The sequence below is a fragment of the Salvelinus fontinalis genome, chromosome 12 (assembly GCF_029448725.1).
Source record: "Salvelinus fontinalis isolate EN_2023a chromosome 12, ASM2944872v1, whole genome shotgun sequence".
Taxonomy (NCBI): Eukaryota; Metazoa; Chordata; class Actinopteri; order Salmoniformes; family Salmonidae; genus Salvelinus; species Salvelinus fontinalis.
Genome location: NC_074676.1, coordinates 32,993,912 through 33,007,338, shown reverse-complemented (window position 1 = coordinate 33,007,338; position 13,427 = coordinate 32,993,912). Strand labels below are relative to the sequence as shown.

The window sequence follows — 13,427 nt, the reverse complement described above, 5'->3', positions numbered from 1 at the left end:
AGTTATCGCTGTGACAGAGCCTGTATTTGCTGTACTCTCTTTGTAGGGATCGGTTCAAAGGAGTGAGCAAATATGACATGTTCGTATTTCCTCTGTTTTCAGCTGTTGTTTTGCATGACTTTGTATTGGTTCCCTTTACAGCATATGTGAGTGTAGGAGAGCACGTGTATGCTTACAGTACATACAGTATAGCCACTCCTGCCGTCCATACTAACTGTTCCTGTGTGTGTTATGTGTGTTGTCCTAGGGACTGAGATGATGGACAGCCAGCTGATGGGAGAGTTTGAGGCAGAGTCTAAGGATCTTGAGGCAGACTCCTGGACCTTCACTGTGGACAAGAAGTATGTGAAGGGGCTCAAGAAGGAGGTGGTCAAGAGACAGGACGTCATCTATGGTAGGAGGGCAACTCTCCCAATCCCACTCATTCCTTCATATGTTCCCATCCTTTGTTTCAGTCAAACAATTTATTTGAGAAGTTACAACATACTTTTTACACTACATTACACTTCTACCCTACCCAGGCCCTATTGCTTCTGCTAAATTTAAGACCCGGCCCTGACCGAAGCCTGAAATCAAGCCTGCTTGGGCTGCTCTGCACATGGCGACTCTGTGTTTGAGTATCCATAGCAACGGCTCTGCTTGGGCTGCTCTGCTCAATGAAGAGACATGAGTAGCTGTTAGCTACTTTTTCGTCACTCAACTCTGACAAAACTCACGGAACATTTTTATTTTCTGTAAAATTATCTCTCTTGTCTTATATTTGACGAGGTTGAAGCACTTCCGACGCCATGTTATGATCTTAATCATATATGACTGTACTGCGCAGCACAGCACGCGTAAATGTTCAGCTTCTAATTGTTAGTGATCAATTTTGTCCTGATGTATAATGTCGGGGCGTTGGACTCGGGTCGGTTAGCAGAGCTCAACCCCCACCCCAATCAAAGTTGCCCATCCCTGAAATACATGGAGTACACAGTGCAATGAAGTGCTTACTTGAATGTTCACATATCAACTTGCATATAGAATCCCTATTAATTTAATAGGATATCTGTGGGACTAATAGTAAAGATTTGTCCTTTTTACTTTTAAAATGTATTACCTTTTAATGTGGCATAAACACAACCAGTCATCATGTTCTCATCTGATTGTCAAACAATCACTTCAATAGGTTCCTGTAAGCCTGTCTACTCTAAAATCATTCCTACATCCATACACTGCACTGTGCACCCGCCATTTGATGAGTGGAAAGAGACATCTGTTAAGGCGCCTGCATACTAGGTCCACTTTGCTCCTAGCAGAACTCAGCTAGGCGAAGCGAACGTCTGTGCCTCGCATACTCCCTTAAAAGACCTTTGCTTGAAAAATGAGAAAAAAGCGGCAGCATTACTGTTTGTGCCTCTTGAGATGCCGTAGCAACAACAAATAAATACATATGTATTAATCAAGAAATCTGTAATAAATGTTGATGTTCTTGCCGAGGAGGTCTTAGTCGCTTAATTTTACATCAAACTAAGATGTTCGGTGCATTATTTCTCGTGAAAAAATCTCCATGAAAACTAGTCGTCTCTTGTTGAATGACAACAAACACTTAATTGAAGAATCCCGTTCATAGTTCCCACTCCTACTAAGAGTATTATTGTTGAACAATCACCAACGACGGGGCGTAGACTTCGTCTACCGGACTTCGTCTACCGGACTTCGACTTTCAAGAAAAAAAATGATGTTTGAACAGCCGAGAAAACCCTGCTGAACACCAACACCAACAAAAACCCAGTGGTGGAAAAAGTACCCAATTTACATTATTGAATAAAAGTAATGATACCTTAAAAGAAAATGACTCAAGTAAAAGTGAAAGTCACCCAGTAAAATACTACTTGAGTAAAAGTCTAAAAATATTTGGTTTTAAATGTACCTATGTATCAAAAGTAAAAGTATAAATCACAAAAAATTACTTATATTAAGCAAACCAGACGATACGATTTTCTTCTCTCTTTTTTTACGGATAGCCAGAGGCACAGTTCAACACTCAGACATCATTTACGAACAAGCATTTGTGTTTAGTGAGTCTGCCAGATCAGAGGCAGTAGGGATGACCAGGGATGTTCTCTTGATATGTGTGTGCATTAGATAATTTTCCTGTCCTGCTAAGCATTGAAAATGTAACAAGTACTTTTGGGTGTCAGGGAAAATGTAAGGAGTAGAAAGTACAATATTTTCTTTCGGAATGTAGTGGAGTAAAAGTAAAAGTTGTCAAAAATATTACTAGTAAAGTACAGGTACCCCAAAAAACTACTTAAGTAGTACGTTAAAGTATTTTTACTTAGGTACTTTACACCACTGCAAAAATGACAAAATGTTTTCATAATGTATGCGCTGTTTGGACTGGGAAGCATGCGACAGGCTTTACAAAACACTACAACATGTAATGAATGACATTCAGTGATGGTCATTCATTAGACTTAACCTGAATGGATGGGTCCACTGCTGTCCGCGTGCATCTCCATCTTGGCCACTCACCTCTACCGTCGCAAAATGCCACCATTGTCGTCGAACCACACCGCATTTCCAACCACACGTTCTTTTCATGCAACTGACATGTGGTAATGATAAATAAAAGTGTAATAGCTGACAGTTTATTTGCATCTTTGTTTAATTATTGTGATATGGTCATGTAACCGGTACGGCGTATCCCCACTAGTTATTTTGACGGTACTCTGTACCGGACCGTACCAGCTTACTTTCACCCTGGGGTTAAACACAATGTGAGGGTGTTGTTAATTGGGATTTTGCACTATAACCCACTCTCTACTTCTCCCTCCTACCCTTCCCTTCCTGTCTCTCTGCAGAGCTGGTCCAGACAGAGATGCACCACGTACGGACGCTGAGGATCATGTCTGAGGTGTACAGTAAGGGCCTGCAGAAGGAGTTGCAGCTGGAGGCCCTGACGGTGGAGCGGGTGTTCCCCATGCTGGAGGAACTCCTGGACCTACACACAGACTTCTTCACACACCTCCTGGAGCGCAAGAGGGAGTCTTCAATCGAAGGTCGGGATGACGGGAGCTTCCTCATCCACAAGATAGGAGACGTCCTTGTCTCACAGGTTAGCAGGGGGAGACTGTTTGTCGGCATGAGGGGTTTAGTGAACGTTGTGCATATGTTGTGCAAATGTTGACTAGTAGACTAACCTGTAAGTTAATCTTAGATGGGTTGTCTGGTCTTCAGTTCTCAGGGCCCAATGCGGACCGCATGAAGAAAGTCTACGGGAAATTCTGCAGTCGCCACAACGAGGCAGTTAACTTTTATAAGGAGCTTCACACCAAAGACAAACGCTTCCAAGCCTTCATTAAGGTAACTAACTGCTCTTTATTGTACATGGTTATACCCTCTACAACCACTGTGATTATTAGTATTTGACCCTGCTGGTCATCTATAAAAATTGTGAACACCATGTTCTGTTATAATCTCCTCCCGGCACAGCCAAAAGAAGACTGGCCACCCCTCATAGCCTGGTTCATCTCTAGGGTTCTTCTGCTTGCTGTTTGCTTGCTTGCTGTTTGGGATTTTAGGCTGGGTTTCTGTACAGCACTTTGTGACATCAGCTGATGTAAGAAGGGCTTTATAAATACATTTGATTGATTATAAGCAGTATGAAAAATATAACCTTTTCCACCAGGTGGTGCCACTACACTGTTGTAATTTTATTGCATAAACCTGCAGTTGTTTGAAACAGAATATTGATATCTGAATTGGATCGGTCTGTTTTTCAGAAAAAGATGAGCAGCACAATCGTCCGAAGACTAGGCATTCCAGAGTGTATCTTATTAGTGACACAGCGAATAACCAAGTACCCCGTGCTACTACAGAGGATACTGCATCACACCAAAGGTGAGGCCTGGTGTTCTCTATTCCTTGAATGGCACTCGTACACTTACTTTGTGAGAAAGAGTGGTGATGTCTCTCCCTCTGTGTGTGCTGAAGTGACATGCAGGTCTTCTTTCCCTGATGCAGAGAATGAGGAAGACCATGATGATATAACCCAGGCTCTGAGGCTGGTGAAGGAGATTCTAAATGCAGTGGACAACAAGGTGAACGAACACGACAAGAAGAAACGGTTGAAAGAAGTGTACAGTCGTACGGACAGCAAGTCCATTCAGAGGATGAAGAGTGGCCAGATGTTTGCACGGGAAGACCTGGTGAGAGGCAGGAGGCTGCTGCATGATGGACCACTGCAGCTCAAGAACTCTGCAGGCAGACTAAAGGGTACGGGATCAGCCTTGTTTATCTCTGTCTCATTCGCCTTCTCTGTCTCTCGCTAGGTTTCTCTTTCTTTCTCATTCCCTCTCTTCCTCTCCTTCTATTTTTTTTCACTCTTTCTGTCCTCAATTTCTCTCACTCTCTCCCATTCTCCCTCCCCCTCCCTCTCTTGCCCCTCCCTCCGTCCCCCACTGATCCTGAACCTTTGTTATTTTCCTCAGATGTCCAGGCCATGCTGCTGTCCGACGTCTTTGTGTTCCTCCAGGAGAAAGACCAGAAATATGTCTTTGCCTCACTGGTATGTTATTTTTGTTTTTCCCAGCTCAATGTTTCATATGTACCACATTTTGTAGAGAGCTGTGCCCACCCCATGTTAGTTTACACCAAGTTTAGCTTTCTGTGCTGTTATAACACCAGTCCTTCAAGGTTTATCCAGCTCTATTAATATTGTGCCTCGCAAGGCCGTTGCATTCTAGATGTACATTTTAATGAAGCAGTATATTGGCTTGGTTACACTCTTTGTAGAATCTTATCTTGCAGTTTTTTACCATTCACTTACGTTTGGAGTTTTCATTCAGCTCCCCTTTCCTTGGGCTTTACATTGAATTTCCCTATAGTAGCTTCCATAGAAACCTCCCACTGGTCTATACATCCTTCAATAAAAACCTGGTCTATAAATCCTTCAATAGAAACCTGGTCTATACATCCTTCAATAAAAGCCTGCTCTATACATCCTTCAATAGAAACCTGGTCTATACATCCTTCAATAGAAACCTGGTCTATACATCCTTCAATAGAAACCTGGTCTATACATCCTTCAATAGAAACCTGGTCTATACATCCTTCAATAGAAACCTGGTCTATACATCCTTCAATAGAAACCTGGTCTATACACCCTTCAATAGAAACCTGGTCTATACACCCTTCAATTGAAACCTGGTCTATACACCCTTCAATAGAAACCTGGTCTATACACCCTTCAATAGAAACCTGGTCTATACACCCTTCAATAGAAACCTGGTCTATACACCCTTCAATAGAAACCTGGTCTATACACCCTTCAATAGAAACCTGGTCTATACACCCTTCAATGGAAACCTGGTCTATACACACTTCAATAGAAACCTGGTCAATACATCCTTTCACCTCCATTCTCCCGCTCTCTCTCTCTCTCTCTCTCTCTTTCCTCTCACTCCATTCTTCCCTCTTTCTTTCCCCTCCACCCCCTCTCTCCCGTCCCTCAGGACCAGCGGTCCACGGTGATCTCCCTGCAGAAGCTGATTGTGCGTGAGGTGGCTAATGAGGAGAGGGGTCTGTTCCTGATCACAGCGGGGATAGAGAAGCCAGAGATGGTGGAGGTGCTGGCCAGCACCAAGGAGGAACGCAACACCTGGATGCAGCTCATACAGGACGCCATGCACTCCATGTGAGTCAGTTAGACAGGAACACACATAGAAATATAATGACTAGAATGGGGAAAACCAATCAGACCACAGCAATTTGATTATAACAAAAAATATCTGTAATTCTATACAAATTGTGTACCCACAGATACACAAATATATACGTAGAACATGTTTGTTTTATACTACACATGCAGTGTAAATGGTTTGATTGATGGAGGATTGTGTGTGTTAACAGAGAGAAGGATGATGATGAGGGAATCCCCAGTGAGACCGAGGAAGACAAGAGACTGCTAGAGACCAAAGCACGGGAGATTAGAGGTAAAACCTGTTCTGTTTTTTCATCAAATACTGTATAACCTGATGGATATCCTCTGTCAGTGTTGTGTATGACAGGTGTTAACCACAGTGTGTGTCTCTGTTCCTCTCAGAGCTGCTGAGGAAGAAGGATGAGCAGATCATGAGTCTATTGGAGGAGAAGGTGAAGGTGTTCAGGGAAATGTGTGAGGGTGGCAGCAGACCAGCAGAGGAGACCAGACCAACCCAGTCCATCAGGGCCAGAATGCTGTTTAGAGCCACCCCAGATGACATCACCAAGGGAGAGCCCATCATGAAGGATGCCCTGAGGGAAGGTGAGTCAGAGTGGACGGTCCTCGGGCAGAGACCACACACAACACAGATGACCCTTTATTCATTCAGTGCTCACCTATTGAATTACATCGACACATGGCCAACCAGTGATTTGCCCCTAAAGACACACAGGACCAATCAGAAACAATCAGGAAATTACCTGAAAATACCCCTAATATAATATAATGCCGGTAGCAGCTGAAAGACCAAGGCAGAGAGATTACAGAATACTGCCGAAAACTCATTATTGGCTAAAGCCAGAGTGATATATGGTTACTTGTCATAGTTATTTATATCAGCGTTTTCTCTCTGTAGACAGTGATGGAATTAATGCATAAGCAACAAATGGACTGCTTTAACGCTGCAGGTTGAGTAATGAGCCAGATATTGATATTTTTTCTCCTGGTTCCCTTAGAAACCCAGTTTATGGAGGTCTGTCCGGGTTTCTTCAACTACCTAGAGTAGTGTGTGTAGTCGTTACTGAAATCATACAGTATGGTGTGTGTACATGTAGCCATAAAAGGGTCACAAGACCTGGCAAATAGTAATAAAAAACAACAGACAACTGTGAATGATTTTATGTCACGTTACTGCAAGAATGCAGCACGAGAGTGCAGGACCTATTCTTATGTGTGTAATTTGTGTGTGTGTTTCAGTGGAGACTCTCCATGTGCTGGTGAATGGAAGTCTGGGCGGGGCCGTGGGGCAGCAGGTGTCCAGTACCCAGGATGCATCAGGGGGCAGTGTGGGGCCGGTGTGTCTGCCTCGCCGCGCTGAGACCTTCGGAGGCTTCGACAGCCACCAGATGAACATCTCCAAGAGTAAGGACACATCACCCACTCCTACTCCTCTCCCTATGTACCCTGACTGTCATACTGTAGCTGAGCTGTGGGATAAAGGTCTCTTTTTATTCCAGACGGAGAGAAAGAAGAGGGGGATGACTCATTAGACCTTCGGAGGACTGAGTCAGACGGCGTGTTAAAGAAGGTAATTACAGTAACTGTACATCTCAGAGGTGTATGTGTGTGAGTCACAGCAAAGGAATGAAAGAAACAGAGAAATGCTTGTAGACCAGCTTACACACACACACACACACACACACACACACACACACACACACACACACACACACACACACACACACACACACACACACACACACACACACACACACACACACACACACACACACACACACACACACTTTGTTCATTAACTCCTGGCTATTCTTTATAACTATTATTTCCTAACCAATGCCATCAGGAAGGATTTAATTTTGCATGTGACTCAGTAGGCCTGGTCCAGTCCCCCATCACCACCACTGACATTAACAGACAGACATTATCCCAGCCCGAGGCCCTGGGCTGGCTGAGCTGAGCTGGTCCATATTAATATGGCTCCATTAGGCTAGGTGATGCCCCCGGGCTGGGCTGAAATGTGTGGGAGCAGTGCTGTGCTTTTAATGCCTACAATCTCCTCTGCTCAGGCCTCCCCGGCAGGCAGGTGGGGCTCAATCTCTTCCTTTGAGGGGGTGATTAACATGTCCCCTCGCTTCAGCAGCTCTGTTAATATCTCAGTAACTAACTGCAGCTGTACTTGTCTTCTTCCACAGGGGGGCAACAACAACCTACTGCTGCTGCTCAAGAGGAACAGTGAGGTAGGTCTGACTCCAACGCTATGTTACACTACCAGCATACTGTACATCCTTGGCTGACAGACTGGCTGGCTGACTGACTGGCTGCGTGAGCAAGGCATCACTACCTGTTCCCACAGACAGGCCTCTAGTTGCTGCTGTACTGTATTATGTTATTTCATAGGAAGTATATTATTGTGTGTATGTTCCTACTGTGGAACCATACACAGGTACATGTTTATGATCTCTCTTCTTGTCTTATAATGTAGCAGGTCCTCCAGAGTGTCACACACCTCCATGACCTCCTCAGCACACTGCAGGTATATCCACTTCTCCTCTCTTTCATACAATGTTCTCCTCGCTTCTTCCCGTTTCCTCTCCTCTTATGTTAGATAAATCGCGCAGAGCTGTTAAAAAGCACACGGACATACAAAAACTGTCCATTAGTATGGATGTCAATACAATTTAATGTGTTTATAACCGTTGTTACTGTCCTCCTGCAGGCAGTGGTGGTGCAGCAGGACACCTTCATCGAGGACCAGCGTCATGCTCTGGCTGAGCGGCCAGCCTCACGCCACTCCTCCACCTCCTCCCTTTCCTCCTCCTCCTCACGGCCCAACTCCCTGATTGAGCAGGAGAAACAGCGCAGCCTGGAGAAGCAGAGGCAGGAGGTGGCCAACCTGCAGCGCCAGCAGGTGGCCCACGCTGATGAGAGGAGGAGGAGGGAGAGGGAGTGGGAGGTGAGGGAGTCGGGGCTGGGCGACAGGGAGGTGCAGGTGAAGGAGCAGGAGGAGGAGACAGTAAAGAGGCGTAGGCAGATGGAGGAGGAGAGGAAGGAGCTCTTACGGAGGAAGGAGGAGTACCAGAGGGATCTGGAGAGGCTGAGGGACGCCCAGAGAAAGCTGGACAGAGACAAGGAGACGCTGCAGCGGGAGGCTGAGATGGTGGAGCAGATGAAGAAAGCCGAGGTGAGCTGGATCGGTCGACACGGTTCTCAAAGAGGGATACTGCTCACTGGTCTCTGTCTGTTACCTTACATTACAGAAATCAAATAACTATTATGTAACAAAATGTAACCACAATGGACTGACTACACATGTAGCTATGTAATGAAGGCCTTTAAATAACCCTTTACCTACCGCTTACCATAACCACCTGGGCTCAGGCCTGAGCTTCTAATCCTAAAACAGCTCAACCTTGACTCCGAGACATAATCTCTTTCTTCAAGTCAGATTCCATCATTAAGTTGCTGTGAGGCTTAACTGCCTACTTGTTGTTGTTTGGTTTGATCTGTAGGTAGAGCAGGCACACAGGACCCAGCGGACGCCCTCCACCACCTCAGAGGAGTCCATGAAGTTTCAGAGCTCCACCTCTCTGGATAAAGAGCCTGGAGGAGGGGAAGCAGAGCTGTCCTCCTCCCCCGCCACCAAAGAACCCTTCCTCAGGATGGGCTCCAAGAGGAAAGGGAAGAACCTGAACCCCTTCTCCTCCTCGTCCTCTTCCTCCAACGCCAGCTCCAAGGCCCAGAGCTGCACAGAGGGCCAGAACCAAATCCCTAACCGCCTGATGCAGATGGCCAAGACCAAGGACAAGGAGAAGAAGAAGAAGAAAGGGAAGGGGCAGCAATCACAGCCAGGTACCAGTAGCACCAGCCAGGTACCAGTAGCACCAGCCAGGTACCAGTAGCACCAGCCAGGTACCAGTAGCACCAGCCAGGTACCAGTAGCACCAGCCAGGTACCAGTAGCACCACATATCTTTGTAAGGAAAAGAGAGCCATGGGAAAAGTTGAGTTACCTGTGCTAGGCGCTATACACTGAGTGTACAAAACATTAAGAACACCTGCTCTTTTCATGATAGACTGACCAGGTGAATCCAGGTGAAAACTATGATCCTTTATTGATGTCACTTGTTAAATCCACTTCAATCAGTGTAGATGAAGGGGAGGAGACAGGTAAAAAAAATGATTTTTAAGCCTTGAGACAATTAAGATATGGATTATGTATGTGACAGTGTGCCTTTCAGAGGGTGATTGGGCAAGGCAAAATATTTAAGTGCTTTTGAACAGGGTATGGTAGTTGGTGCCAGGCGCTCTGATTTGTGTCAAAATGCAGTTCTTGACACAAAGGGTTTTTCACACTCAACAGTTTCCTGTGTGTATCAAGAATGGTCCACCACCCAAAGGACATCCAGCCAACTTGACACAACTATAGAAAGCATTGGAGTCAACATGGGCCAGCATCCCTGTGGAACGCTTTCTACACCTTGTGGAATCCATGCCCCAACAAATTGAGGCTGTTCTGATGGCGAAAGGGGGGAGAGGTTCCTTATGTTTGCTATACCCGGTGTATAAGGGATGTTGTTACAGTCTAACTAAAGTATATGTCTGTCTTTCTTCTCCACAGATCCTGAAAACACTGGGGGCACAGAGCCTCAGGGCGACGGAAAGATCTTCTTCTGCTGATCCCTCTGTCATCCACTATCCCACAATGCCCCACACTCACTGCATCAACTGACTGCCAGACCATGTAGTAGTGTGGCCAGATAGACATGCACCCCATTGACATACTGTACCCTACCCACTGATCTGGACCTGGAGGGGATGGCCATGGACAGGATGTACAGCTTGAGCACTTCCTGTGAACTTATTACGGAACCATGCAGACACTTCCCGCTTAGTTGCCACTGAATTGTCAAGGTGTAACTTTTGGATGAAGATAATTCCGGTTTGATTCTGTGGTGAAGCTGCACGTCTGCTGTGGCATGGATTGGATTGGTATGCATGGGTTGGTTACTTTGGTGTTTGATAGTGTTCAGAAATGATTTGGACAGTTTCAGGAATTTTACCATGGCTAGAAGAAGATTTAGCATTCATGAAGTATACAGTAGCTGACATTCGTTTTCTATGTGAAGGGAAGATTTAACAGAGCAGGTGTCGTAGGGGAGTGACTGTGGTAGAATGTTCTGCATTTCACAAATTCAAGTATACCCTAATACCCAATATGACAAAAGAGAGCATACAGTACACCCTATTCAACAATTCCAGTTGAGTGAGTAAAGCTTATGTAATAGTGTTTATTGACATACTTCTAAAGGTATTGCTTAACACTGGGCCCCATAATGCTTCGTTCCCGCCTGTAAGGAACTACAGCCTCATTCATCCCATCAGCACTACATCAGTTGTAAAGAAAGGCAACTCAAGGCTAGAGAAGACGAGACTAACCACAGAGTCCGAGTTGTGAGAAGAGGATGAATGAGTCTGGGAGAAACGGAAAACAAGACAAGCCAAAGAAAGAGAAAGAATAGCTTGTAATGGAGGAGAGAAAAGAGAGAGAGAGAGATGAGTGACGAAGAGGAAGAGCTGAAGAGAGTGTGTAAGGAAGCGAAACTCAAAGACATAGTGGCTGACTTGCTTTTGTCGCTATTGTCCACTTTGCAATTGAATATAATGATGATGAACTGTTAGACGCTACGGTTCCAGCTGACTGAATGGGTAGAAGAAACATTTGCGGTACTTGTTTCTATTCCTCCACTGCACACTTGAGTTTGAATTTGTGAACCCTTTTATTTGTCAATCACTGCAATGCAATACTGGCACAGGGTTTGAAGTTGATGATAATATTCACTCTGTTACAAGTGGCAAGACTTCCTGCTTTACAATGAGTGACAATCATTCAATATACACAGACTAAATCGAAATCCAGACTGATTAAGGGATATCTATCTCACAAGAATGGATTTACAGAAACAAAAGTTCTGATTACATTTTTGGGTAATATTTTAATGCTGATATTGGAATAGATGAATCTAGCCCTGACCAACCATTCCCATTGGAATTACACTGATACTGTATATCTGCCTGCAGGACAGGCTGTTCGTCTATTAGTAAAACCAAACCAAACCTTTCCTCTGTACAAAACCCCATATTTCCCTATTTTCCCTGCAGTCTGCTCTAGTATTGGTAGCCTGTGGTACCATAAGCTCTCTTGTGCCTCTCAAATAGTCCAGAATAATTAATGTCCCTGTATTTTCTTCATTTATATTTTTACGCGCATGCTCCAGTCTTGGGTTTTGATCCATATAACCAGGGGTGCATTATGCGTAATATTTCAGTTTTGTCGTTTCTCTTTACTGCTGATGAGCAGAATTTAAAATGAAAGCACAGCAAAGTCCTCTTCTGACTCTGTAAATCTGAAATATGGTGCTAATCATCAGTCACATAGGCTGTGTTTACACCCAAATCTGATCTTTTTATCACTAATTGGTCTTTTGACTTATCAGATCAGCTCTAAAAAATATATATGATCTGATGGGTAAAAATACAAATTAGTGGAAAAAATATCAGAATTAGGTTGCCTGTGTAAATGCAGCCTAACTGTTCTGCTTTTTCTTGTCTGTGTTGGTTTATCTTGTTTTGACCATCAGATGGCGCTGTGGCAATCTTCATAATTCACCACCACTATCTACTCTGTGGGATTTGTCATCTTGATATTTCACAACAATTCCCCCTGGTCATATATATGCAAAGTGAATCACCACGTTAACATGGTGTTTAATGGCTTGTTTAGTGATTTTACAAAAGTGAAAGCATAGGGAGGGATCATTGGCATTTTGATTGATTGGTTCATTCACACTTACTGACTTGCCTTAATAGACATATTCCGCTTTTGACAGGTGTGAACGTTCTTAGACCCTACCCTTTATCACTTGATATTCTTCTGGGAATATCTGCTACTCATCCCTTCAACAACTGTCATGGCCGTCTACAGTATAGATGTTGAGCAGTGCTACAGTTGCTCTGAAATGTTGTACATGATGCATTGTGGCAAATGCAGAGATAGGGGAGACCATTATGATCAAATTGAAATGCACTAGAATATTAGCCAGCATCTGTGATGAGTTGGAGTGGGTTTTACAGTTATACTGTATATCTGTGCTTTTAAAGTAATTTGTTGTTTGTACTAAAAAGGTACAATTTGTATTTCTTGCGGAATTTCATGTAAAAAGAAAAAAAAGGGCAAAGCAACCATTATGTAAATATGTGTCATGTACAAATTTAACTTTTAAAGTATTGTTTGTGGATTTTTGGATCGATTTAAGCTTTTTATAATGAGGCTTTATTTATCAGTGTCCTCCCTGTTTTGGAGGTATAAAATGTAAATTCATTTTTCTCTTAATAAATAACTATTATTGTTTGTCAACTGAGATTTGTGTCTGTGTCTATTTTCTCCCTTTGTCTTTGTGTGTTAATTGTTTGTTCTATAATGGAATGTCTTTGGTGTGTCTCTTGGCCAGTCAAGCAGGACAACTCTGCACGGATCGTGTTTCACAGTTTTTGGGTGAAAGTAGGCCTTAATTGACTGGCTGATGCCAGCTGCACAGAGGGTATGTTTGATTTAACCACCCGTTACTCTCTTTCTCTCTCTCTGTCTCTATGATCCTGTGCTGTCTAGTTTGACGAGGTACCTCGCAAAACTGCCATTCCTCTGCAGGGGACGTTGTCTTTCT

The 13,427-nt window shown here is 44.1% G+C and overlaps 1 protein-coding gene across 7 annotated transcripts in view; it reads left to right on the top strand.

Annotated features, from left to right (window-relative positions):
• Nucleotides 1-13,124, top strand: part of LOC129867204 (A-kinase anchor protein 13-like) — a 152,273-nt gene extending 139,149 nt beyond the window's left edge. For 6 of the 7 annotated variants that reach the window (XM_055940451.1, XM_055940450.1, XM_055940447.1 and 3 more), the window contains 16 exons: nt 248-394; nt 2,847-3,100; nt 3,223-3,348; nt 3,768-3,885; nt 4,009-4,260; nt 4,476-4,552; nt 5,499-5,680; nt 5,896-5,978; nt 6,089-6,289; nt 6,944-7,108; nt 7,204-7,274; nt 7,900-7,944; nt 8,190-8,240; nt 8,424-8,888; nt 9,217-9,556; nt 10,325-13,124. In XM_055940451.1, coding sequence (XP_055796426.1) covers nt 248-394; nt 2,847-3,100; nt 3,223-3,348; nt 3,768-3,885; nt 4,009-4,260; nt 4,476-4,552; nt 5,499-5,680; nt 5,896-5,978; nt 6,089-6,289; nt 6,944-7,108; nt 7,204-7,274; nt 7,900-7,944; nt 8,190-8,240; nt 8,424-8,888; nt 9,217-9,556; nt 10,325-10,383 — 2,636 coding nt within the window. In that variant the 3' untranslated portion in view covers nt 10,384-13,124. The remainder of the gene's footprint in view (nt 1-247; nt 395-2,846; nt 3,101-3,222; nt 3,349-3,767; nt 3,886-4,008; nt 4,261-4,475; nt 4,553-5,498; nt 5,681-5,895; nt 5,979-6,088; nt 6,290-6,943; nt 7,109-7,203; nt 7,275-7,899; nt 7,945-8,189; nt 8,241-8,423; nt 8,889-9,216; nt 9,557-10,324) is intronic. The other variant, XM_055940448.1, reaches the window with a different exon arrangement.
• The last annotated feature ends 303 nt before the right edge of the window (nt 13,125-13,427 follow it).